Genomic DNA, 23,712 nt, shown 5'->3' on the forward strand with positions numbered 1-23,712 from the left:
GGGAGATCTGTCCCCACCCATCTTACTTTCACAGGGCTCTGATGTTCGAGACCCTGGCTTAAAGAGGCTCTTTCAGCTGAGGGTGGCCCCCTTCATTTGGGACAGGTTAAGCACAGTCCTGCTTTCTTGTATTCCTGCAATAAATACAACATTGGTAGTCATATTTCATTACCTCTGCATTCAGTACCAAGGTCATCTGTACCCAACACCAGCCAAAGTTGATCACTTTGACACTGGTATGTCTGCTGAATATGTGAGCAGGAGCAAACAGTATTTACATAAACATACCCAAAGTCTCTTCCCCTCCCAGCTAGCTGTCAGGGAAGCATTCATTCAGATTCTGCTTACTCTATATAGCACTATTACACTTCCAGAGCAACTGTCACAGCACACTTGTGAGGTAAGGGAGTACTGTGATCTCTGTTATGCATTTGGAAAACTGAATCGCAGAAAGCATGACTTGTCCACAGTCACAAAATGACTTGGTGTCAGAGTCAAAGTTAGAACTCAGGAATTCCTGGCTCCTAGATGATCTGTCAAAGCCCTGGCTGGGATGTTTTAGTTGGGGTTGGTCCTGCTTTGAGCAGGGGGTTGGACTAGATGACCTCCTGAGGGGTTCTTCTATGATTCTATGTCCACTGCCTCAGAGCATGATGATGATATCAGAGAGAGTGGTGCCATGGAGAGAAAAGGGAGTTGGTAGTGATCAGATGCAGGGAGGAGCCAGCTAAGGTCCACTGCTGTTCCCACTGAAATCAATAGAAAAAAACTATTGACTTCAGTGGTGTGGGATCAGGCCTCTGTTGCCAAATGCACTAAGACATGGGAGGGAGGACAGAGGCATCTGACAGCTGAGGACCAGGACAAACTGTAGAAGATGAGGTTGGAGCCATTGGGTGGAATATGTGGAACACATAACATAAGAACAGCCATACTGGGTCAGACCAAAGGTCCATCTAGCCCAGGATCCTGTCTTCTGACAGTGGCCAATGCTAGGTGCTCAGAGGGAGTGAACAGAACAGGTAATCAGCAAGTGATCCATCCCCTGTTGCCCATTGCCAGCTTCTGGCAAACAGAGGCTAGGGACACCATCCTGGCTCATAGCCACTGATGCACCTATCCTCCATGAATTTATCTAGTTCTTTTTTGAACCCTTTTGTAGTCTTGGCCTTCACAACATCCTCTGACAAGGAGTTTCACAGATTGACTCCACATGATTGTGGAGGTTGGAAAAGTGGTGGCAAGGTATTACCTCAATTGAGAGAAACTTGGTAGCTGAACAATGACATGCTCACAGCTGTTTGGGTTGTTAGTTCTTTTACTGGCCCTTACAAACACTCAGCGTTTCAGAAGTCGAACATTTCCCTCCAGGTTGGCTGATGGTCTCAGATTGCCTTCTGGAGTTCCTGTCCCTTTACAATGCTGACTGGTGAGCTTGTGTATACACAGTGAGCCTCGGTAATTCTGATGTGTTACACACTCATGCTACTATACAAATAAGCAATACCTCACATCAATTGTACCTGCTTTATCAGCAGGTCTTAACTCCTCCTACTAGGTGGAGTTACATATCCTTGCCTTTTAAGAAAATTTTTTTATCTGGAGAAAAGTATCACCATGTTGTGAGAGGAATATTTTGAATTGCACTGTGAAATGTACATGAGCATCAGATGTCTCTTGGGGTTAGGAAGATACAATAAATAAACCCGACTGTTTGCCTTCTCAGTGCTTTCCTGGTGGTTGTGTATGTACCTTTGCTCTTAAAAAAAAAGGTGTTAGATTTAATCTAAAAAGTATGTTTTAGCAAATAGATTGATTTTGAAGCTGAAGAGGAAGTCCTTCTGGATGTAACACTATAGACAGCTCAAGGATCTCCTCTGTAGTCTGGTATGGGCAGGAAACGTACATCTGATAAGCAAGCTATTTTGGGTAAATCAGCCTGGCTGCAAAGACTTACTTTGTTTGCATTGAGGAGGGGCTCAGAAGAATGAGAAATGTTAGTTAAACTTGGTCAATCATACTGGTGGAGGCGGAGAAAATGGAGGATTTGGCTTTAAAATCATTATCCAATAAGAGCTCCAAATTCACACATACCGTGTTAATAAAAGTCTGTGTGGGGAGTGGGGAATGTTTCTTCGGTGTAGTGCTCAACTTCTCCTTTTTGGGCTGCACTTTGAATCCGGCAGGCAACCTTAAGTTAAATGAATGTGTGGACTTTTGCCAAAGTCTTGTGGACAGCCTAATACAATGGCTATATAATTTCTATTCAGAAGCTAACATGGGAAAGCAACCTGAATACTGAAATACTCAGGGCTAGGAAATACTCAGGTTTTTCATTTCATGGGAGAATCCATGTCGTCAATTTTTTCCTGTTCCAAAACAGATCAAAACCAAAAAAATTCAAAATTTCCCATGAAACAAAGTTCTGAAGAAAAAAATAAATCACTTTTTGGGTCAATCAAAACATTTTGTTCCAATTTTGACACTTTGTTCCATTTTATATTATACAAAATGAAATGAAAAGTGATTTCTAAATGGAAAATCAAAATGTTCCATTCCAAAAAGGTTGAAACAGAATGTTTGTTTTGACCTTATCAAAATGCAATATTTTTCAATTGTTCTTTTAAAACAAACTTTCATCAAAATCAATTTTTTTTGCAAAATATTTTGCTTTTCGCAAACTGGAAAAAACATTCTATTGGAAAATTTATGAGCAGCTCTACTCAAGACCCTTAAGATATGTCTAAACAGCAGCTGGGAGTGTACTTCCCCATGCAGAGGAACAAACTCAAGCTATCTCTGCCTCAGCTAGTGCACTAAAAATTGCAGTGGCCACAGCAGCATGGATGGAAGCTTGAGGTAGCTGCTTGAATGCAAGCCTGCCTGAGCCCCTGGGTATGTACTTGGGTGGCTACCCTCAGCCACTGCTCGTGCTGCCGCAGTCACGCTGGTGTTGTTAGCTCACTCTCTCGAACAGAGCTGGTGTGTGTCTGTCTATCTGCATTGGGAAGCACTCTCCCAGCTCCTCCACAGGCACAGCTTTAGTAGAATTATTTTCCCCTCAGCATGGGTGCATGACTCTTAGTGAAGGTAATGGCAGTTATAAGAGCACTTATCAAGGGAGAAATGTGTACACTACTTTGAGAGAGCATTTTGAACACTTTTGGCAGTAGTATTGCCTGTTCCACACTCTGTGCCTTATTCAGCCCTGGTTAAGCAGGCCCAAGTCCAGAAGACCCCGAGGGGTTGTATATGCTTACATTGGGGCTCAATTTGTCACAATGTCTGTGGACACTTTCAGGGCTTAACCATATGTCCCTGCCAAATGCTTAATCCCCCATTAATCATTTCTTGAAAATACACACACACACACAAAAGTAAAACACTCTCCTATGCCTATTTGTGATGCCTAAGCTCTTCCCACTGCTCATAACTCGGTCTCCCATAATGTATTTTAGCAATCTGTGCACATTTGCAAGCTAGTGGATTTCCACCCTTGGGGATAATTCTTATTCACTCAGGGTACCTGGAGAGTTCCAGGTGCTCAACACCAGTACATACTCACTCTACCTGGAGTCACTGATATTTTGGTCTAATATGCTAGAATCTGATATCCAGGAGATTAATTACTGCCCAGGTAGGCATTCTTTTCCTTTGGTGAGAACCTGGCATTGTTGGATTTAGACTAATTCTTGTTGCAACTGCTTCTCAGTCTCTGCATTAGCCACAGAAAAATGCTGCACATTCAGAACCCACACACAAAGGCTGGAAATTATTCTGGTCTTAATTATTATCTTTGCTACACCAAGTACAGTAATATATATTTCTAACCTAGAGTTCCAGCTGAGTTGCATTCCTAGAAATACTCCCAGGTAAGTCATGCTCCTCCAGACTATTCCCATGAAGAGTGTATATGTCACAACACAGCTCTAACAGTTATTTTTTACAACCAGTAGCAATAATGTGTGGATTTTCATTCAGCTGTTTGTTTGTTTGTTTATTTCTGCCAAATAACCCAAAATCTAGGACAGTCCATGGTACAGAGAGAGTTTCTGCTTCAATATGTTTCTGTTGTAGTAACAAATCTCTCAAACATAGCCTTGGAGAAATAAAACAAACCACCCCGTTTAATTTCATATTTATCCCAGCAGCTGTTTCCAGAGAACCTGCCAGACATTGATATGAATATAGTAAATCTAAGATAACATCATCAGAATAGGGCAGTGGGGTTATATCAAGACGTCATCTGTCAGGGTAGTTTTAACAAGAACCTGAAAAATTATAACACTCACCCTCTGGTTGTGGGTTAACAGCTGTGATCATGTATTCTTGGACGCAGCTGTGTTTTATATCTGTCATTTGAATAAAGATATTAAGCTTCTCAAATACTGTTTTTGGGTCCAATCCAATAAAGTGCTGAGTGACTTTGTAGAAGTGGGCCCGATTCTGCTCTCCATTACAATGATGTAAATTGGAGTAATGGTGTCCAGTCTGGATTTACGCTGGGGTAAGCAACAGCAGAATATGGTTGATGCTGAGTCCTCTCAAATTCTGTTGACTTCAGTAGGATCTGAGAGCACTTTGCCCCTTTCAGGAAGCTCTCAGTATTTTGCAGGATCAGAGTCTATGTTGGGGGATGATTTTCTTATAAGCATGATTGATTAGAGTACTGGGCCTCGTTCTGTTCTGACTTACAGCAGACTTTACTAAAACTCCATTTACTTCAGGCCCATTAATTGAAAAGGAAAGAAAAGTACAACTAAGTGACTTACTTGGTGCCTTGCTTTGAAACAGCAGGGATATGCACTCCACTATCAAGCTGCTGCTTCCAAAGTTGTTTTTTTATGTCTTTGTATTCTCCTCTATTGATGTTTATCCATGATCTCTGGTTGAATGCAGGTATTGTGCAGTCACACATCTGCAGTCTTGTGCCATCCCCAGGCACACTTCATGTCCCCCTAAATACAGCAGCTCTGTTGGCCCTGGTAACCAGAGACTGGAAGTTTAGCTCTGACTGGACCCCTCAGGCTGCTGCTCTTTTTACAGCATGTCACTGGAAATCCTCTGCATTACTGCTTTATGTCTGATCCCAGACAATGTGGAACTGGCTTTGGTTTCTATTCTGAAACCAAGTGTTGGGGGTGCAGATTCTGGGCCGCGGGGGGCGAGGGGTTCAGAGTATGGGAGGGGGTTCAGGGTGTGGGCTCTGGGAGGGAGTTTGGGTATGGTAGGGGGCTCAGGGCTGGGGCAGGGGTGCAGGAGGGGGTGCGGCCTCTGGCTGGGGGTGCAGCCTCTGGAGTGGGGCCAGGGCTGAGGAGTTTGGGGTGCGGGAGGGAGCTCGGAGCAGGGGGTTGGGGTGCAGGAGGGGGTGCTGGGTTGGAGCAGGGAGTTGGGGTGCAGGGAGGGGATGAGGGCTCTGGCTGGGGGTGTGGACTCTGGGTTTGGGCTGGGGATCAGGGGGTTGGGGTGCAGGAAGGGGTTTGGGCTGCAGGCTCTGGCCAGGTGACGCTTACCTCAGGTGGCTCCTGGAAGTGGCTGGCATGTCTGGCTTCTAGGCTCGGGGCAGCCAGGCAACTCTGCATACTGTCCCTGCCTGCAGGCACGGCCCCCACAGCTCCCATTGGCCAGGAACATGGCCAATGGGAGCTGCAGAGTCAGGACTCAGGGCGGGGGCAGCATGCAGAGACCCTCCCATGGCTACCCCTGTGCCTAGTAGCTGGACATGCCAGCTGCTTCCAGGAGTTGCGTGGAGCCAGGGCAGGCAGGGAGCCTGCCTTAGCCCTGCTGCACTACCTGCCAGACTTTTAGCAGCCTATTGAAATCTCCCAGATTGCTTTCAGTAGGCACTGGGAGATCAAAGCCAATTCCAGTAGACTCCTGGCCAATCAGGGAGGGTTGGCAACCCTAGATGGAAACCGCTCCAAGCAAGGGGGTGCAGCAGCACCCCCAGCACTCCTAGTTCCAGCACCTATATATAGGACCCATGACTGAGTGATATACTGTCCTTTGCACCCCACACACGGGCTCCAAAGTGGCAGTAGCCATTAGTTAAGCCTGTGGAATCTAGGAGTCGCCTCAGAGGAACTGCACTGCAGTTGAACATCCTGCCTACTAACTGGGGTAGTGAATGGTCAGGTGGGTGAATTAGGTACTGTGACAAAGTTCCTCCTCTACCTTGGTGGGTCTTTTGCTTATTGGTGGATTTGCTCGCCTTGGAGCATCACAGCAGCCCTCAGTTTGGCTGTTTTCATGAACCCACAGTTCAGGTCAACTCCTCCTGTGTCTGACCAGGAGTTGGGAGGTTTGCGGGGAACCCAGGCCCACCCTCTACTCCGGGTTCCAGTCCAGGGCCCTGTGGAATGCAGCTGTCTAGAGTGCCCTTTGGAACAGCTGTGCGACAGCTAAAACTCCCTGGGCTACTTCCCCATGGCCTCCTCCCAACACCTTCTTTATTCTCACCATAAGACCTTCTTCCTGGTGTCTGATAATGCTTGTACTCCTCAGTCCTCCAACAGTATGCATTCTCACTCTCAGCTCCTAGCGCCTCTTACTCCCAGCTCCTTACACGCGCACCACAAACTGAAGTGAGCTCCTTTTTAAACCCAGGTGCCCTGATTAGCCTGCCTTAATTGATTCTAGCAGCTTCTTGATTGGCTGCAGGTGTTCATAGAATCATAGAATATCAGGGTTGGAAGGGACCTCAGGAGGTCATCTAGTCCAACCCCCTGCTCAAAAGCAGGACCCATCCCCAATTAAATCATCCCAGCCAGGGCTTTGTCAAGCCTGACCTTAAAAACTTCTAAGGAAGGAGATTCCACCACCTCCCTAGGCAACGCATTCCAGTGTTTCACCACCCTCCTAGTGAAAAAGTTTTTCCTAATATCCAACCTAAACCTCCCCCACTGCAACTTGAGACCATTACTCCTTGTCCTGTCCTCTTCCACCACTGAGAATAGTCTAGAACCATCCTCTCTGGAACCACCTCTCAGGTAGTTGAAAGCAGCTATCAAATCCCCCCTCATTCTTCTCTTCCGCAGACTAAACAATCCCAGTTCCCTCAGCCTCTCCTCATAACTCATGTGTTCCAGACCCTTAATCATTTTTGTTGCCCTTCGCTGGACTCTTTCCAATTTATCCACATCCTTCTTGTAGTGTGGGGCCCAAAACTGGACACAGTACTCCAGATGAGGCCTCACCAATGTCGAATAGAGGGGGACGATCACGTCCCTCGATCTGCTCGCTATGCCCCTACTTATACATCCCAAAATGCCATTGGCCTTCTTGGCAACAAGGGCACACTGCTGACTCATATCCAGCTTCTCGTCCACTGTCACCCCTAGGTCCTTTTCCGCAGAACTGCTGCCTAGCCATTCGGTCCCCAGTCTGTAGCTGTGCATTGGGTTCTTCGGTCCTAAGTGCAGGACCCTGCACTTATCCTTATTGAACCTCATCAGATTTCTTTTGGCCCAATCCTCCAATTTGTCTAGGTCCCTCTGTATCCTATCCCTGCCCTCCAGCGTGTCTACCACTCCTCCCAGTTTAGTATCATCCGCAAATTTTCTGAGAGTGCAATCCACACCATTCTCCAGATCATTTATGAAGATATTGAACAAAACCGGCCCCAGGACCGACCCCTAAGGCACTCCACTTGACACCGGCTGCCAACTAGACATGGAGCCGTTGATCACTACCCGTTGAGCCCAACAATCTAGCCAACTTTCTACCCACCTTATAGTGCATTCATCCAGCCCATACTTCTTTAACTTGCTGACAAGAATACTGTGGGAGACCGTGTCAAAAGCTTTGCTAAAGTCAAGATACAATACATCCACTGCTTTCCCTTCATCCACAGAACCAGTAATCTCATCATAGAAGGGGATTAGATTAGTCAGGCATGACCTTCCCTTGGTGAATCCATGCTGACTGTTCCTGATCACTTTCCTCTCATGTAAGTGCTTCAGGATTGATTCCTTGAGGACCTGCTCCATGATTTTTCCGGGGACTGAAGTGAGGCTGACTGGCCTGTAGTTCCCAGGATCCTCCTTCTTCCCTTTTTTAAAGATTGGCACTACATTAGCCTTTTTCCAGTCATCCGGGACTTCCCCCATTCGCCACGAGTTTTCAAAGGTAAAGGCCAACGGCTCTGCAATCACAGCCGCCAGTTCCTTTAGCACTCTCGGATGCAACTCGTCCGGCCCCATGGACTTGTGCATGTCCAGCTTTTCTAAATAGTCCCTAACCACCTCTTTCTCCACAGAGGGCTGGCCATCTATTCCCCATGTTGTGATGCCCAGCGCAGCAGTCTGGGAGCTGACCTTGTTCGTGAAGACAGAGACGAAAAAAGCATTGAGTACATTAGCTTTTTCCACATCCTCTGTCACTAGGTTGCCTCCCTCATTCATTAAGGGGCCCACACTTTCCTTGGCTTTCTTCTTGTTGCCAACATACCTGAAGAAACCCTTCTTGTTACTCTTAACATCTCTCGCTAGCTGCAGCTCCAGGGGCGATTTGGCCCTCCTAATTTCATTCCTACATGCCCGAGCAATATTTTTATACTCTTCCCTGGTCATATGTCCAACCTTCCACTTCTTGTAAGCTTCTTTTTTATGCTTAAGTTCCGCTAGGATTTCACCGTTAAGCCAAGCTGGTCGCCTGCCATATTTACTATTCTTTCAACACATCGGGATGGTTTGTGCCTGTAACCTCAACAGGGATTCCTTGAAATACAGCCAGCTCTCCTGGACTCCTTTCCCCTTCATGTTAGTCCCCCAGGGGATCCTACCCATCCGTTCCCTGAGGGAGTTGAAGTCTGCTTTCCTGAAGTCCAGGGTCCATATCCTGCTGCTTACCTTTCTTCCCTGTGTCAGGATCCTGAACTCAACCAACTCATGGTCACTGCCTCCCAGATTCCCATCCACTTTTGCTTCCCCTACTAATTCTTCCCGGTTTGTGAGCAGCAGGTCAAGAAAAGCTCCCCCGCTAGTTGGCTCCTCTAGCACTTGCACCAGGAAATTGTCCCCTATGCTTTCCAAAAACTTCCTGGATTGTCTATGCACCGCTGTATTGCTCTCCCAGCAGATATCAGAAAAATTAAAGTCACCCATGAGAACCAGGGCATGCGATCTAGTAGCTTCCGCAAGCTGCCGGAAGAAAGCCTCATCCACCTCATCCCCATGTTCTAATCAGCCTGTCTTAATTGTCTCCAGAAGGTTCCTGATTGTTCTGGAACCTTCCCTGTTACCTTACCCAGAGAAAAGGGACCCACTTAACCTGGGGCTAATATATCTGCCTTCTATTACTCTCCTATAGCCATCTGGCCCGACCCTGTCACAGTACATTTTGCTCAAAAAGACCTTCAGGCAAGTTTAATTCTTGCGTAATGATGCTACCACAACAACAATGCTGGACAAAAGTAAATAAGCCACAGATAAAGTGAACAGACGAGTAGATTTTAAAACTTTCTTGTAAAGATATTAGGTGTTATTAGTAACACTAGTATAGAAAACAGATATAATTTTTATACTGACAGTGTCTCCTTAAGATAGGACTAGCTTTAAACATAGCAAATTATTTTTTGAAGATTTGATAAGTATCAGCTTCGTCTTTTACTTTTTGGGCATAAGAAAATATGTCAGACAGAAAGCACGTCAAACAGTGCGTTTTTTCATGAATTCAGGAATGCGAGATGGGAATGGAAACCTTCTGTTATTTCAGCTAATCAGTATTAAAACTTTGAAATGTCAGAAGTTTTGGCCAACCCATAATGGAGAAAAACACATGTAATTATTGACAGGTATCTGAAAAGTTAATCAAAATGCATAGAATGTTGAAACTTGTTTGATACCAAGTAAGCCAGTTCCTGCCAGAGAAAATAGATGTATAATGTGCCCAAATTAAAATGGATATTTGAGAAACAATGCTGTAAAAGTGCCTCAGAAAACAGTATTGTGAGATTTATTTTAACAAATGATCATATTTGCCTCTGGGTTTCAGTTTAACTTTTCCTTGATCAGGCCCAAAACATTATTTTCTTAAAGATGTTTATATTTTTTAAACTAAGACATGGTTGTGACACCTTGATACCCCAATATTCACCACTGTTATGTAATTAGGATATGTCTTATCCAAAGTATGCCTTTTGTGAAGTGTCATTCTAAAGGTTTCAGAGTAACAGCCGTGTTAGTCTGTATTCGCAAAAAGAAAAGGAGGACTTGTGGCACCTTAGAGACTAACCAATTTATTTGAGCATGAGCTTTCATGAAGTGAGCTGTAGCTCACGAAAGCTCATGCTCAAATAAATTGGTTAGTCTCTAAGGTAACACAAGTCCTCCTTTTCTTTTTGTCATTCTAAAAGTCTTGATCTGCTGGACATGAATATCTCGTTGGAGTGCATGTGTCACTGAAATATGTCGTAAGGTTGAAAACAGCCACAAGCAGCCTTTCAGGTACAGACAGTAAAAAAGGCCAAACAATGTTAATGGCTTATTGAGGAAATGCACACAAGCACAACGATTACCCCAGGAACCGTGTATGATGCAAACCTTTCAGAGATAGCACTACACAATGGGAACTGTTTGATCCAGGTCACAGCAAAAGAGCTTTCCAGCAAATGGGGAGAAGATATGAAAGGGGGAAAATGACATCATGCGCTTAGGCGCCGACTCCATGGGTGCTCCGGGGCTGGAGCACCCACAAGAAAAAATGGTGGGTGCTGAGCACCCACTGGCAGCCCCCCTACCAGAACCTCTCCCTCCCCCCATGCCTCCTGGCTGGGGGCGGGCCCCGCCTCCTGCTCCCTCTCAATGCCTACTGCTTGCCACCGATCAGCTGTTTTGCAGCATCAGGAGGCGCTGGGGGGGAGGAGCAAGGGTGCAGTGCACTCAGGGGAGGGGGTGGAACTGGGTGGGGTTGGGAAGAAGTGGGGAAGAGGCAGGGCAGGGGTGAAGTGGGGTGGGAGGAAGCAGGGTGGGGTCTTGGTGGAAGAGGTGTAATGGAGGCAGGGCCTGGGCAGAGCACCCCCTGTCAGATTAGAAACTCGGTGCCTATGATCATGGGGGGACCTCACTTTCCCTACAACACACCTGGAAACACCTGTGGAATTAAGATTGAACTGTGGGAAGTGATAGTCCTAGGCTAGAAGGATTTTCAGCCTGTGTATGAAAACCTGGGAAAGCCAAGGTTACTTGTGCCTTAAGAATCTGCAAGCCTGTTTATCACTGAGGGTGAGAATTTGCTAATTTATATCCTACCTATCTAGCATGTTAAACTCAGTTTGCGGTTTTCGGTAAGGTAATTGCTTTGATCTGTTTGTTATTACTTAATCTCTCTTTCATAGTTAATAAATTTGTTTTGTTTTCTCTATAAAACAAGTGTGGAACTCATACTTGGGGCAGAAAGCTGTTGCATATCTGTCTCCACGTTAAGGAAGAGGGCTAATTTTTTGAGCTTACGCTGTATAGTTCTCTGTGCAGCGCAAGATGATACAATTTTGGGTTTATACTCCAGAGGGGTTGTGCATCTCGATGCTGGGCAATTCCTTAGTTGAGCACTCCTATGCAGAGCTGATCTCAGCATCTGTGTGACTATAGCTGCAGCTGGGTGTGTCTTTACCTGTGTGTGTGCTAGAAGGGGGCTTGAGAGCCTGTCACAGCAGCACAGAGTAAGGGGAACCCAGGCTGGTGGGACAGGCTGGCTTAGTGATATCTGAGTTCCAAGTGACACCCCAGGGGGGAACCCATCACAATGGTCTCAATATTTGTTTGAAAGAAGTTATAGAGACTGGATGGTTCAAGTGGTTGCTAACACACAGACTATTGGGTGCTTTCAATTCACTGGTGCAAATCTAGCCCAGGTCAGTAGTGGCTTATCAGTTTGATGGCTGTTTTGTGTCCCATGTGACATAAACCGGTGATTTGAATCTAGTTCCTAGTAGCCAGTTACTCAGGGCGGGGGCAGCATGCAGAGACCCTCCCATGGCTACCCCTGTGCCTAGGAGCCGGACATGCCAGCTGCTTCCAGGAGCTGCGTGGAGCCAGGGCCGGCGGGGAGAACAGAAAAATCATTCCCCACAATTTACATTATTTGCCAGCCTAAAGTGGGCACAAGGACTGAATGGGCATATGGACTAAATGTCCTCCAGGTAGCTGGCCAGATCAGGGGTAAGACACGTTGGGACATTGTGAAGGAAACTTTGATTGCTGCTGCCCATGCTTTTCCTGGTCAGTGGATAAATTGAGCACATATGAACAGCCATATTGGGTCAGACCAAAGGTCCATCTAGCCCAGTATCCTGTCTTCTGTCAGTGGCCAATGCCAGGTGCATCAGAGGATGCAATTCTACTCTTTTCATTCTCTCACAGAATGTAATAAGTATGGCTAAATATCCAAACCTTTGTGGCCTAAAGTTAGCATCCTCAATCCACATTTAGGCACCTAAAGAAAAGTGACCTGATTTGTGAGTGAGTACTTACTGTTCCCCTTGTCTTCGGTGGAAGTAGTAGAAGTTGTGGATGTTCAGTGTATCTGAAAATCAGGGCAGGTTTCCTTTGGTGCCTAAATATGGATTTAGTAGCTTACCTTTAGATACCCAAAATTGCATTTTTGACTTATATCTTTAAAATCAAAGTATATGTGAAATCTCCACATGCACAGACTTCACTGAGGTGCTGTCTAAGCCTGTCCTACTTCCTCAAATTTGCTGCCTAATTTTGTTTTTGAGAATGTTTTTAATTCATTTAAAAAAAATTCTTTCGTTGTGCATGTATAGTTGAATGAAGAGTCATTTTCAGTATTAACTTACAGGCAGCTGTGTAGCAGTGTTATTAGTGGGGCTGGGAAGCAGCAGCTGAGGTCAGGGCCCCGTGATGCTAGGCACTGTACAAACACAGAGGAAGATACAGTCCTTCCTGTGAACCATTTATAATCGAAATACCTAATTCTCTCCTCTCCTCCTCCCTGTCCAGAGGCATCATCCCTCTGATTAGTACCTGTATGTCTGCTCATGCTGTGAGTGTATGTGCCACTCTTAACAACACACTCTGTCACCTAAAAGTAGAAGTAATTAACAGAAGACTGTTTGTTTGGCTGGAGGCAGCTTAAATACTGTTAACTAATAGCTTCTGACAACTAGGTTTAGAAATCTGGTACTAAATTTGTCCAAAAAGTCACAGAAGGGTGGTGTGGAATTATCACTGTGGGAGAAAGTTCAAACTCAGTGATGAGACACAGGGGCAGAAGCATTATTAGGTGAATGCTATTAATCTAATTAAAGTAATAATTGTAAGGATAGCCAACTCTCAGAAACTGCGAGCAAGATTCTTGAAACTATGTTTTCCTTTGTTCAAAATGAGAAACGCCATCCTTCAGTACATCAGCCTATAAATGCAAAGGACTAGTTTGTCTTCTCAATGTTATTGCCTTGAGTCAAGACATGTCTCTCTCAGGCGCTGTCAATCCACTTCTTTGTAACTGGGAAACTCCAATTTAACACTCATATGGAGATGCTGCTACTTGTTAAGATGAAATATTCTGGCCCAAAAATGTCTCTCTCAAAAAACAACCCCCAGATTTCCCACTTGAACACTTAAGCAGTCTTTTTGTTGGAGCTTTGGACTAATTCAGTCATGACATGGCAGAAATCAAAAAGGCCTCTTGTCCAGCAAATGGGGACAGAGAGACTGATACCCCATAAAGTCAGGTTTCAGAGTAGCAGCCGTGTTAGTCTGTATCCGCAAAAAGAAAAGGAGTACTTGTGGCACCTTAGAGACTCACAAATTTATTTGAGCATAAGCTTTCGTGAGCTACAGCTTTTGTTAGTCTCTAAGGTGCCACAGGTACTCCTTTTCTTTTTAGCCCATAAAGTGCATTTCTTCTCTTACCAACATGCCTACTGTTCTATCTATCGATCTATCTGTCGTCGTGGGAGATTTTCAAATGCACAAATGGCAGTGAGGTACCTATGTATTAATGAGAATTGGATGTATAACTGCCCTTGTACCTTTGAAAACTCCCCTTCTGTCTATCTGTGTTTTCTTTGGGTCTGACCCCAAAAGCCGCTGAAGTCAGTGAAGAGACTCTAATTGGCTTAGGATGCAGCCCATAGTTATCTATCTTTTTTCTCTGTCTTATCGCTAAACGTCCTATTATGGTATCTAAGTGTATCTATCACTGAGATATCTAACAGCCTGAGCTTCAAAGTTTGGATCAAGGTCTGAACTTCTCCAAAGTCCATGGGAGTTTACATTTAAGGTTTTAGTCCAGGCTCATAAACACAAGATGACAGTCCCTCGGGGCATTACTATTTTGCTTAGGTAGGCAGTTCTTTTGTTGTTCATCAGTTGGTATTACATTAATTTGTTATATCTTCACTAGTTATAGGTCAGTTTTGTAAGCTGGCAGGTCAGCAGGACGTATAGAGGTTTGTCATGTGATAGAGATTGGCTGTTTGCCTCAATGTTATTATACTAGTTAGTTTTTCAAGAAAAGACATGTTAAATCTAGTTGTTACTACATCTGTTCTAGGGGCACTCAGTGTACCAGTACAGACAAGCCATTTCATGAACCTCTTTGTCAATTGCTTGAAGGAAAAGCTGCTCCCGGAAAGTCAGCGATGGGAAAGTGGCCTGGCAGAAGCTGTTGAAAACCCCACAAAGCTTTTTTCTTGTTTGTTGGGGGCGGGGTGGGGGGGCGGGGAAGACGGACTCCACCACATCCTACTTCAGTTCAGATCCAGTTTAATTCAGCTCTGTTTCTCAGCTCTGGTACCAAAGGATAAGAGGCAGTAGTACCAATGACAGCCATTTTGGCATAAGTTATGGAAGAATTCAAACTTTTGATCTCCCAGCAATAGATAAAAGAAGAATAGAAAGTTCTGTACTCCTGGAGATATTTGGAGGTACCTGCTCCCTTTGGTTTTTCTTTTGAACTGACTGTTTTATGCAGAGTGTACTGCATGCATCAGAAGTGTTCAGGCATTTGATGTGCTGCTTGGCTTTGAATACACTAAACCCTTGCTGGCATAAGATTGTGTCTCTGTTCATCTTTGGGAACTGTGTATTGTGGACTCAGTTATTTCTCTTTCTCTTCCCTATTTCCCATGTTAACTGTAGGTTTAATATCCATTTAACAAGTATTGTGGTGAACTGTATTAATACATCTCTCTTGTGGACAGATCCTTTTAGACCTGGTTGAGGTCACCAACAACTTTTATTCTTCCTACTATATGGCTGGCTTAAAGTAACCGAAGTACTTTATCTTCTCAATACTTCTCATTTCTCGCATTTTATCCTGAATAGCATCCTAATGCCTGTATAAACCATAACTGGAACAACAACAACAAAAACAAGAAAAGCTAGAAACTTAATTACATGGGTTTTATTTGTCTTAGTTAATGAACACATTTTAGTTCAAATTCAGTGTCAGTTCTATAAAGGATGCTCCTGTTTCTGTTCCAGCACAAAATCTGAACATGATCTTTGTATCAGCATTTCACTGCGATACATAGGTCCTCATTCTCATTCACGCTAAGATCCCTATGAACTGCTCTTTAAGGCCCCTTTACACTGTCAGAGTGGTGAGAAGGGCCCTAGTATAAATGAGAATCAGGCCTTTAGCGTTCAGTGGGAGCGTTTGTGGGGGGTCTGAGCATTAGATGACACTGAGATCCTTTCCAATTCTACATTGTAACAAGACATGCACAAATGCTAAATAAAATGATGAAGTGAGCTGTAGCTCATGAAAGCTTATGCTCAAATAAATTGGTTAGTCTCTAAGGTGCCACAAGTACTCCTTTTCTTTATGCGAATACAGACTAGCACGGCTGTTACTCTGAAATAAAACAGCTGTTCTCTACCTAATCTGGAGTGTCAAACTCATTCTCTGGATAGGGCTAAATTCCATTTTAATGTTTGGTCTGTGGGTTGGAGTATGTATTTAGGACTTCTATACTCCATTGAGTCTTCAGCATTTTTCCTGCTTATGTCAGTAGGTTCACACAAAGATCAAAGGTGGAATATGGCCTTTATGTAGTAACTGAGCTTTTTGTTACAGTTATTTATTACTTGTTCAGTACCTCTTTGTGGCATTCATCATCATTCAGTGGTAGAAATATATTCAACTTTAAGACCACCAAAATTTCTGCCCTTTATTTCTCTTCCATCCCCATCTCCTTTCTGTTTCTTTTCCACTTCCCTGTTTATCTCTGTCCTTCTTTCTTCTTTCTGCATTCCTTCACTGTAGCAACTCCCATCGTCTCATGAGCTTTACTCCCATCCTGTCCCCCATTCCATAAACAAAAATGAGCAGCAAGGAAAAATGTCAATTTTACATATTCAATTGTCATAAATTAGCTTTTCGAAGTTAACATGCCAGTGAGATTGCTGAGGGGTGGGAGAGTTCACATTTCGGAAGTTTTGTTTAGGCTCTCTGCAGACTCAGAAAGACAGTGCTTCACAAGTTTAAATAAGATTCACATCTGGACTGTTATACTCACAGCCAGGAGAGACAGAAACTTCCTTTTTTAAAACACAGAATGCCACATGTGGGCCACAAATACTTTGTGTTTCTCTCCCTAAGTAGCTACACAAGGTGGAGGGAACAGCAGAGCTAGGGTGTCCCTGCACTCTTTCTCATCTATCCTCCTGAATAACAAGGAAAAGAAAATTTGCAAGCTAACATCATGCTGCTTTTGAACTCTGTGTATCTCTCATCATCAGTTCACATTGTCTGCTCTAGTTTTACAGCTCTTCCAAAATGACTAGGGAGGCACAAGGACCAGAAGTTGTGTGAACATTGTCTAAACAGGACCAAGAGACATTTGGAATGTGAATTTCAGTAGTGACTATAAATTGTGGGGGCTTCCATTTTGGGTGCCCAAACTGAGAAACCATACAGGAGACTGATTTTCTGAGGGCAGTTGCTCAGCACCATCTGAAAGTCAGGACCCTTTAAGGGCTCTCAAGTTGGGACTCCATAAATGGAGGCATGCAAAATCACTCATCACTTCTGAAAACTTTGGCCTCGCTTTATAGAATCCAATAAAGATGCTGAAGACAAAATCAATACTATATATTCTATTTATGTGTACATTAACTACTGATATAAATTAGAATTAGATCATAATAAAACTGTTAATATAGTATAATGGCTATATGGTATCTTATCCTCTGCTTTGTATTTCCAAGTATATTATTCCGTGCTTTGCATTAAAATGTTGAATGATAATAAAAGAAGCTGAGGCTTAATGAGTCATATCTCGTGTCTGTAGACAATATTAATAATCCTGCCATGCTTTTATCGCTACAGCGAAGATGTCTGTAAACGAGGATTCACTGTTATTATTGATATGCGGGGATCGAAGTGGGACTTGATCAAGCCTCTTCTGAAGACCCTTCAGGAAGCATTCCCTGCTGAGATCCACGTTGCCTTGATTATCAAACCTGACAACTTCTGGCAGAAGCAGAAAACTAATTTTGGCAGTTCCAAATTCATCTTTGAGGTGAGAGCCCAACTCAGAAGTTTTCTGGGTTGTATTTTGCCCCTCAAGGAATTTTCTTAGGGTAAAGATCAACTCTGTGCAGAGGGCCAAGACAAGGACCATATGCCACTGAAGTTCCACTTTAGCCCCATTTTCAGAATTTAGGTTGTGCTTTGGCCCTGTGTTGGCCCTCTCCACAGGACTGAATTTCACTAGTAAGTTTATGTTGATTTTTTTTGTGTGGTAGTTTTGCTTTCATTCTTTCCTTTTAACTAATGGATGGTTGGTTAGTGGATTTTTGTTTGCATGTTTTTGTGGTTTTTGTGGTTATGGTATGTTCTAAAATACAAAGAAACCTAAAGACACAAAATGCTGTAGACACTTCTTTTAGCTAGTCCTCTTCTAGAGAATTTCGCTAATGGTCCTGTTAAAAGGCATTTAGGTCCAGATTGTTAAAGGTAGTTAGGCATTGCTGTGCTCAATTCTGCAATGCCTAACTGATTTAAGAAATAAAATATTTTGACAAGGGATTTAGGCTCCTAAGTGCCTAAATCACAAATCATTTCATATTTGGAAATGAGAATTTTGTCTCCTAAATCAGTTAGGCATCGCAGTGCTGAGCTTAGCAATGCCTAAATACTTTTAACAATCTGGGCCTTAGACTTGAGGTTTATCTATATATTTTCATTATGTTAGGTTAATTGAAATTTACAACTGAATCTTTTGCATGTTGTGCTGACTATAACAGGATCTTACCTGATTTTCTGAATGTAAAACAATAAAAGGTATGCTACATAATTAAAGAGCATTTTACTAACTTTCCTCTTGGTGAAGGTAAACCAGCTACATTCAGTTCAGGCTTTTTGGTCTTTCTAGAAACTTGAGCTTCTTACTCAAATTGAAGCAAAATTCTGGTATGCAAAAGATTCATATATCAATTGGCATACACTATTAGCTTTTCTTTTCTGCCCCATTTCTAAGATAAGGGTCCATACTTGGTTAATTTACTCCAATGTAAATCCACTGATTTCAGTGAGATTCTGTGAATTTACAGAAGTGTAACTCAGAGAAGAATTTGGCCCATAGTCTATAACACTGAATGTTGAATTGCCTTTTCAGCTAACTATTGCTCCCGTTTAATGACGTTTTTAAGATCTGTTGATGTTAGTGGGACTCGAGCATGTGCTTAAAATTCAGACTATGCTTAAGCTGAATACAAACAGACTGCTGAGCTATTCTAATAGTCAGTCCTGGCTCCAGATAGTAGGGGCACTCCTGTGGGTTCTCTTATGGCATCTGCTGTCTGTCTTAAATTAAGGGCACTTTTGTTTTGAAAGTGCCCCTCAGGCCTTTACTCTGACTGCCATGCTGTTCACTGATATGTGGATGCCCTGACTGAATTCCTGCTGCTACTTTGGAACCCGCTACTGGAAAATGTTACGTAGTCTTGGGCACTGGAGCAGCTACCTCTTCACATAGATCCCTCATTCAGAAGAGCTGCGCTATTAAAGCTCTATAATGTTGTATAGAGCAGGTGTGAAGATACATTTATTCTACTTTGATTTTATTTCTTTTTCCCCCCACTTTTGTTTTTGGTGTGGGTGTGGGGTGGTGCCTGTGTGCCCTAAGGACAGAACTGCCACTGCTGATTTTACACAGCCAAGGTAAATCACAATGGGGTAGATCTCAGCTGAGGTAAATTGGCATAGCTCACCAAAAATCAGTGGCGGTAAATGGTTGATCTGAGCAGAGGATCTGATTACTACTACTATCAATTTTGAGGCCAAATTCTGCCTTTGAGGTTTATGAAAGTAATGCATGCATCGCAAGGCAGAATGTGTCCCTTTGTGAGGGTTGATTACTTGGATTTGGAGTCATAGGAAACTCTGCTGGAGCCAGTTCTGCTTTACAGACTTCATTTTCCCTTAAAGGTAAAATAAGCCATAAGCTGTTGCGAAGCAAAAAAGAGCAAGACAGACACTTGATTGATTAATTCAGACTCCAGGAACTTCCTGTCACTGTGAGGGATGGCCTCAGAAGCCTCATTACCATTAATTCAGAGGTGTTTTTGAAGATTATTTTCTTTTCCTCCTGAAAAGGTTGAATAAGTGGGCAATGATTTTTATTGGTTGCATTTTAAAAGAAAGAGAAATGAGAGCAGATAGACTGTTACCTTGGCTTAGCCCATCCATACCTGCTGAAGTTAAATGTATTCCTCTCAAACAGTTCTCAAGGGGAACAAATCTGAATAACAAATTTGCCTGCAGAACTCTTTAAATAAAAAGTCCTCCTGCCATATCATCATGTCAAAATGCTGATAAGGGAGAGAATGTACTGCAGTGACTTGACAAACGGTGTATTAGCAGTAAGGAGAGAGCTTTTTTTTGACAAGTAATCATACTCTAAATTGAATTATCATATTGCTTCTTTAAAGGGTCAGTGTACAGGTTGACAGGTTATATAATTTTAAATGTCTTTTAAAAATTGCATATTTACCTTCACATTGTTGGTCTGATCTCCCTTAAATGACCCTGTTTGTGAAAGAACATTACAACAGAATTTCAAAATAGCCCTTTTAGTGACCAATTTGATTATATAATTATCTGAGCATATCTTCAGTAAAAAAAACATTTTAATATGTAGCAGAGTTGTCTGAAATCATTTTTAGATGCACAGGAAACTAGAATAACAGATTGTTACCAGTTTACAATCTAGATGTACCAGTGAGCAACCTGTATTGTTGGGCCAAATTCAGACCAATAGCCTTCAATGGGAGTTTTTCCACTGACTTCAATAGGAGTTGGACTGGGCCAGAGATTTAAACAAGTGGCCTATATTTTCCATATTGATGTGATTTTGGGTGCCTCAGTTTTTTTGGGTGTACAAATGGAAACACCACCCAGGGCCTGATTTTGAGGGGTCAGATGTCCGGCACTTTCTGAAAACCAGTTCCCTTTCAGGGCTCTCAAGTTGAGCACGCAAAAATGGAGGATCCCCCCCAAATCACTAGTCAGTTTTGAAAATGTAGGCCTATATTTCAATAAAAAGAATGTATAAAAAGAATGTGAACAGCTGTCCATCATTAGGCCATTCATCTTACTAAATCCAAATTCTGAGTTGCTTTCCACACATCAAATCCCTTTATTTGGCATTGATTTTGTTAACATCTAAATAAATTAGAACAGTGTCTCTTATTGATTTTGCATGATTCATGGGTGGATCCTTTTATTCTTTTTGTTAATAATCCAATTACATTTTGTTTTTACGTTGATTTTGGCTTAATCACAGTAGAAAGTAGTAGTGTGAAAGAGTTCTGACTATGGCATAAAACAACTGGAATAATCTGAAAGAAAATAAGAAGCAGTATGCTGTGTATTTGGGTAAGACAGACTACATGCCTTCCTTCACATGCCCAAAACTTGTTTTACTGTACAGTCACTGACCTGCATATAATGCAGATAAGACAAGTAAGTGTAATATCATGTAGCCACTTAGTAAGTCAGCATAGCCAGTCTTTAGTAAGTCAGCATAGCCAGTCTTCAGTAAGCATACTTTGATATTCAGTTAGAGCATGCGCTTTGGGTAAAGTACGGTAATCTCTGCAGAAGCATTCTCAGATGATCATTTTAGCTAAAAATAAAATAAAAAAGCATTTGATTCCAGTAAAGTTCTCCACTAAAAGAATAAGTACACTTAAATAAAAATAAGCGGTTTAAACATAGCTGAAGTAATTGGAATTAGATATAGTCTCTAGTCTTCTCTGAAATGTTTTTTCAGTGACATATTTATGAGGAAAATAATCCATTCATGCCATTTACAGATTCCAGGATTATTTCTGGTTGGTTAATGAAAACTAATTCAGATTGTGTCATTTTCCTCCCTTAGACAAGTATGGTCTCTGTTGAAGGCCTAGCGAAACTTGTGGATCCTTCCCAGCTGACTGATGAGTTTGAAGGATCCTTGGATTACAACCACGATGAATGGATAGAGCTGCGGGTCTCCTTGGAAGAGTTTTTCAACAGTGCCATCCATTTATTATCAAGGCTAGAGGATCTCCAGGAAATGTTGGCTAGGAAAGAATTTCCAGTTGATGTAGAAGGGTCAAGAAGGCTGATTGATGAGCACACACAGCTTAAAAAGAAAGTGATCAAAGCTCCTGTGGAGGAGCTGGACCGTGAGGGCCAAAGGTTATTACAATGCATACGATGCAGCGATGGTTTTTCTGGTAGGAACTGCATTCCTGGGAGTGCAGACTTCCAAAGTCTTGTGCCAAAGATCACCAGTCTGTTGGACAAGCTGCATTCAACCCGGCAACACTTACATCAGATGTGGCATGTTCGCAAACTGAAACTAGACCAGTGTTTTCAACTCCGACTCTTTGAGCAAGATGCTGAGAAGGTAAGGAATAACCTGCCCCTTCAACACTTTTACTGAGCTATTAACACACAGGTACTATGACCATTATTATTTTTTCTACAATTAGCAACATGAGGAATTATTGAGAGATATGAATCTCAAGTTACCAGCAGATGTTCTTTATGTGACTCGTAAAACAAAACCACTGAATTAATTGTTGGAAGTAGCAGAGATCCAAGAATAACCTGCCTGTGTCAATTCTGACGAAAGCTAATCTGCTTTTTCTACTCACTGTGGGTACAGTTGGTAGACATTAGCATCTAAAATTGGGCTTTATTCAAGTTACTTTTGATATTTATGAATATATCCATGTAGTCCTATGCCAAAAGGAAAATGACAGAGTTTGAGTCACTCTGATTATTGTTTATATTTCTAGTCTAACCATGGAAAAATGTGTAACTAGAGATGAGTTTTCCTTGATTGTTATTCCGATCCATGTTTTCAGTCTCTCTGTCCTAGAGAAGAGTGGCAGGATTTACAGCGGGTAGGCTTTTAATTAATGGAATTCAGTACCAAGAAAATGGACATTTAGGTTCACTAGCACAAGATCGGGGATTGTATTTGGGATAGACTTAACTAACCACATGATTAGACAAAAAGAGTGTTCTGAAATGACCACACTATGTAAACTCAATGTATTTGGTTTGCATTAAACATCACATAAGGATGGCATTTGAATTGATACCTAACTGATGAGTCAGTGTCCAAGACTCATCCTGTTCTCCAGCATGGGATCATGTTTGAAGATTTATGTAAACGTTAAGTTGTACAATGCAATCTTTTTGGCAACTTAAAATTTCATTTGACATTTTTAATACTTCACTACGTCCAAAGAACACACAGTGGTCTTACACAGTATATAAAGAAATCTACATAGGTAAGTAATATGGCTATACCAAGAGTTAGTCGCATAATATGTCAGAAATGATACAATTCAAGTAGAGTTACATTCCCATTTCCTCCTGTGACCAGAGCTGCTCCTTAACCCACTGTTCCCCAGAGTGTGGTTTGTAGTCCCCATCACACATTCATGTCAAATTACAATATCATCTGCTTTAACTGGCTTCTTATTACACATAATACTGACTTCAGTCTGTGTCTGTGTGCAGTGCAAGGTGCTGATTCTGACCTATAAAACTGCATCAGTTTTTGGCTCTTGGCAGATGAAGAGGCTATCTCTGTCTTCATGAAACAGGGAAGCAGTTGAGACCAACTTTGCCCTTTCATGAATAGTCATTACTGTAGGTTTAAAAATCTGCGCAGCAGAGGCAGGGTATTCTCAATGGAGAACCCTTAACTCTGTAATTCAGTCACTCTGTGTTTGTCTACCAGAGGCCAAATCTGTGGATGTTTGTGCTCAGTGTGTGATTCATGTGTCACTTAAGCATTTGCTAGGAGGTGAGGGTGATAGTGGAAACGCTATGGAGCTACTCTGGAGAGAGAGTCCATCCACTATGATATTCTTTAAAAAAACTGCAAATTAATTCTTGCACTTAAGAGCTTTTTGGAGAAACATTGTAAAAACTAATTTAGTAAAATCTCAAGTCATGCAAAGCCAGATATAGGACAAACACATGTTCTCATCCCACATAAAAAATATATCTGAGAAGGGCAGCTACAAAAGAGGAAGTCCTTTCTGGTCTAAGTATCAGATTGGGAAGACTTTGACTTATTGAGTTACGGGTTCAACTTCTGACAGATTGTGTACCATGCAGTTTACTGTACATGTAATCTTTGACATGAGGCCCTACAAAAATGAGATCCTGTCTGCTCAGCATGGCCATTTAAGAGCCCATGGCTTTGCTTCAGTGTCGTTAGCCAAA

The 23,712-nt window shown here is 42.6% G+C and overlaps 1 protein-coding gene across 1 annotated transcript in view; it reads left to right on the plus strand.

Moving 5' to 3' along the window:
* The window catches only part of LOC144272365 (kalirin), a 562,727-nt gene that overhangs the window by 280,906 nt on the left and 258,109 nt on the right, over positions 1 to 23,712 (plus strand). The window contains exons 4-5 of the mRNA XM_077830366.1: positions 17,302 to 17,494; positions 21,359 to 21,871. Of these exons, the coding sequence (XP_077686492.1) occupies positions 17,302 to 17,494; positions 21,359 to 21,871 (706 nt within the window). The remainder of the gene's footprint in view (positions 1 to 17,301; positions 17,495 to 21,358; positions 21,872 to 23,712) is intronic.

The sequence above is a fragment of the Eretmochelys imbricata genome, chromosome 11 (assembly GCF_965152235.1).
Source record: "Eretmochelys imbricata isolate rEreImb1 chromosome 11, rEreImb1.hap1, whole genome shotgun sequence".
Taxonomy (NCBI): Eukaryota; Metazoa; Chordata; order Testudines; family Cheloniidae; genus Eretmochelys; species Eretmochelys imbricata.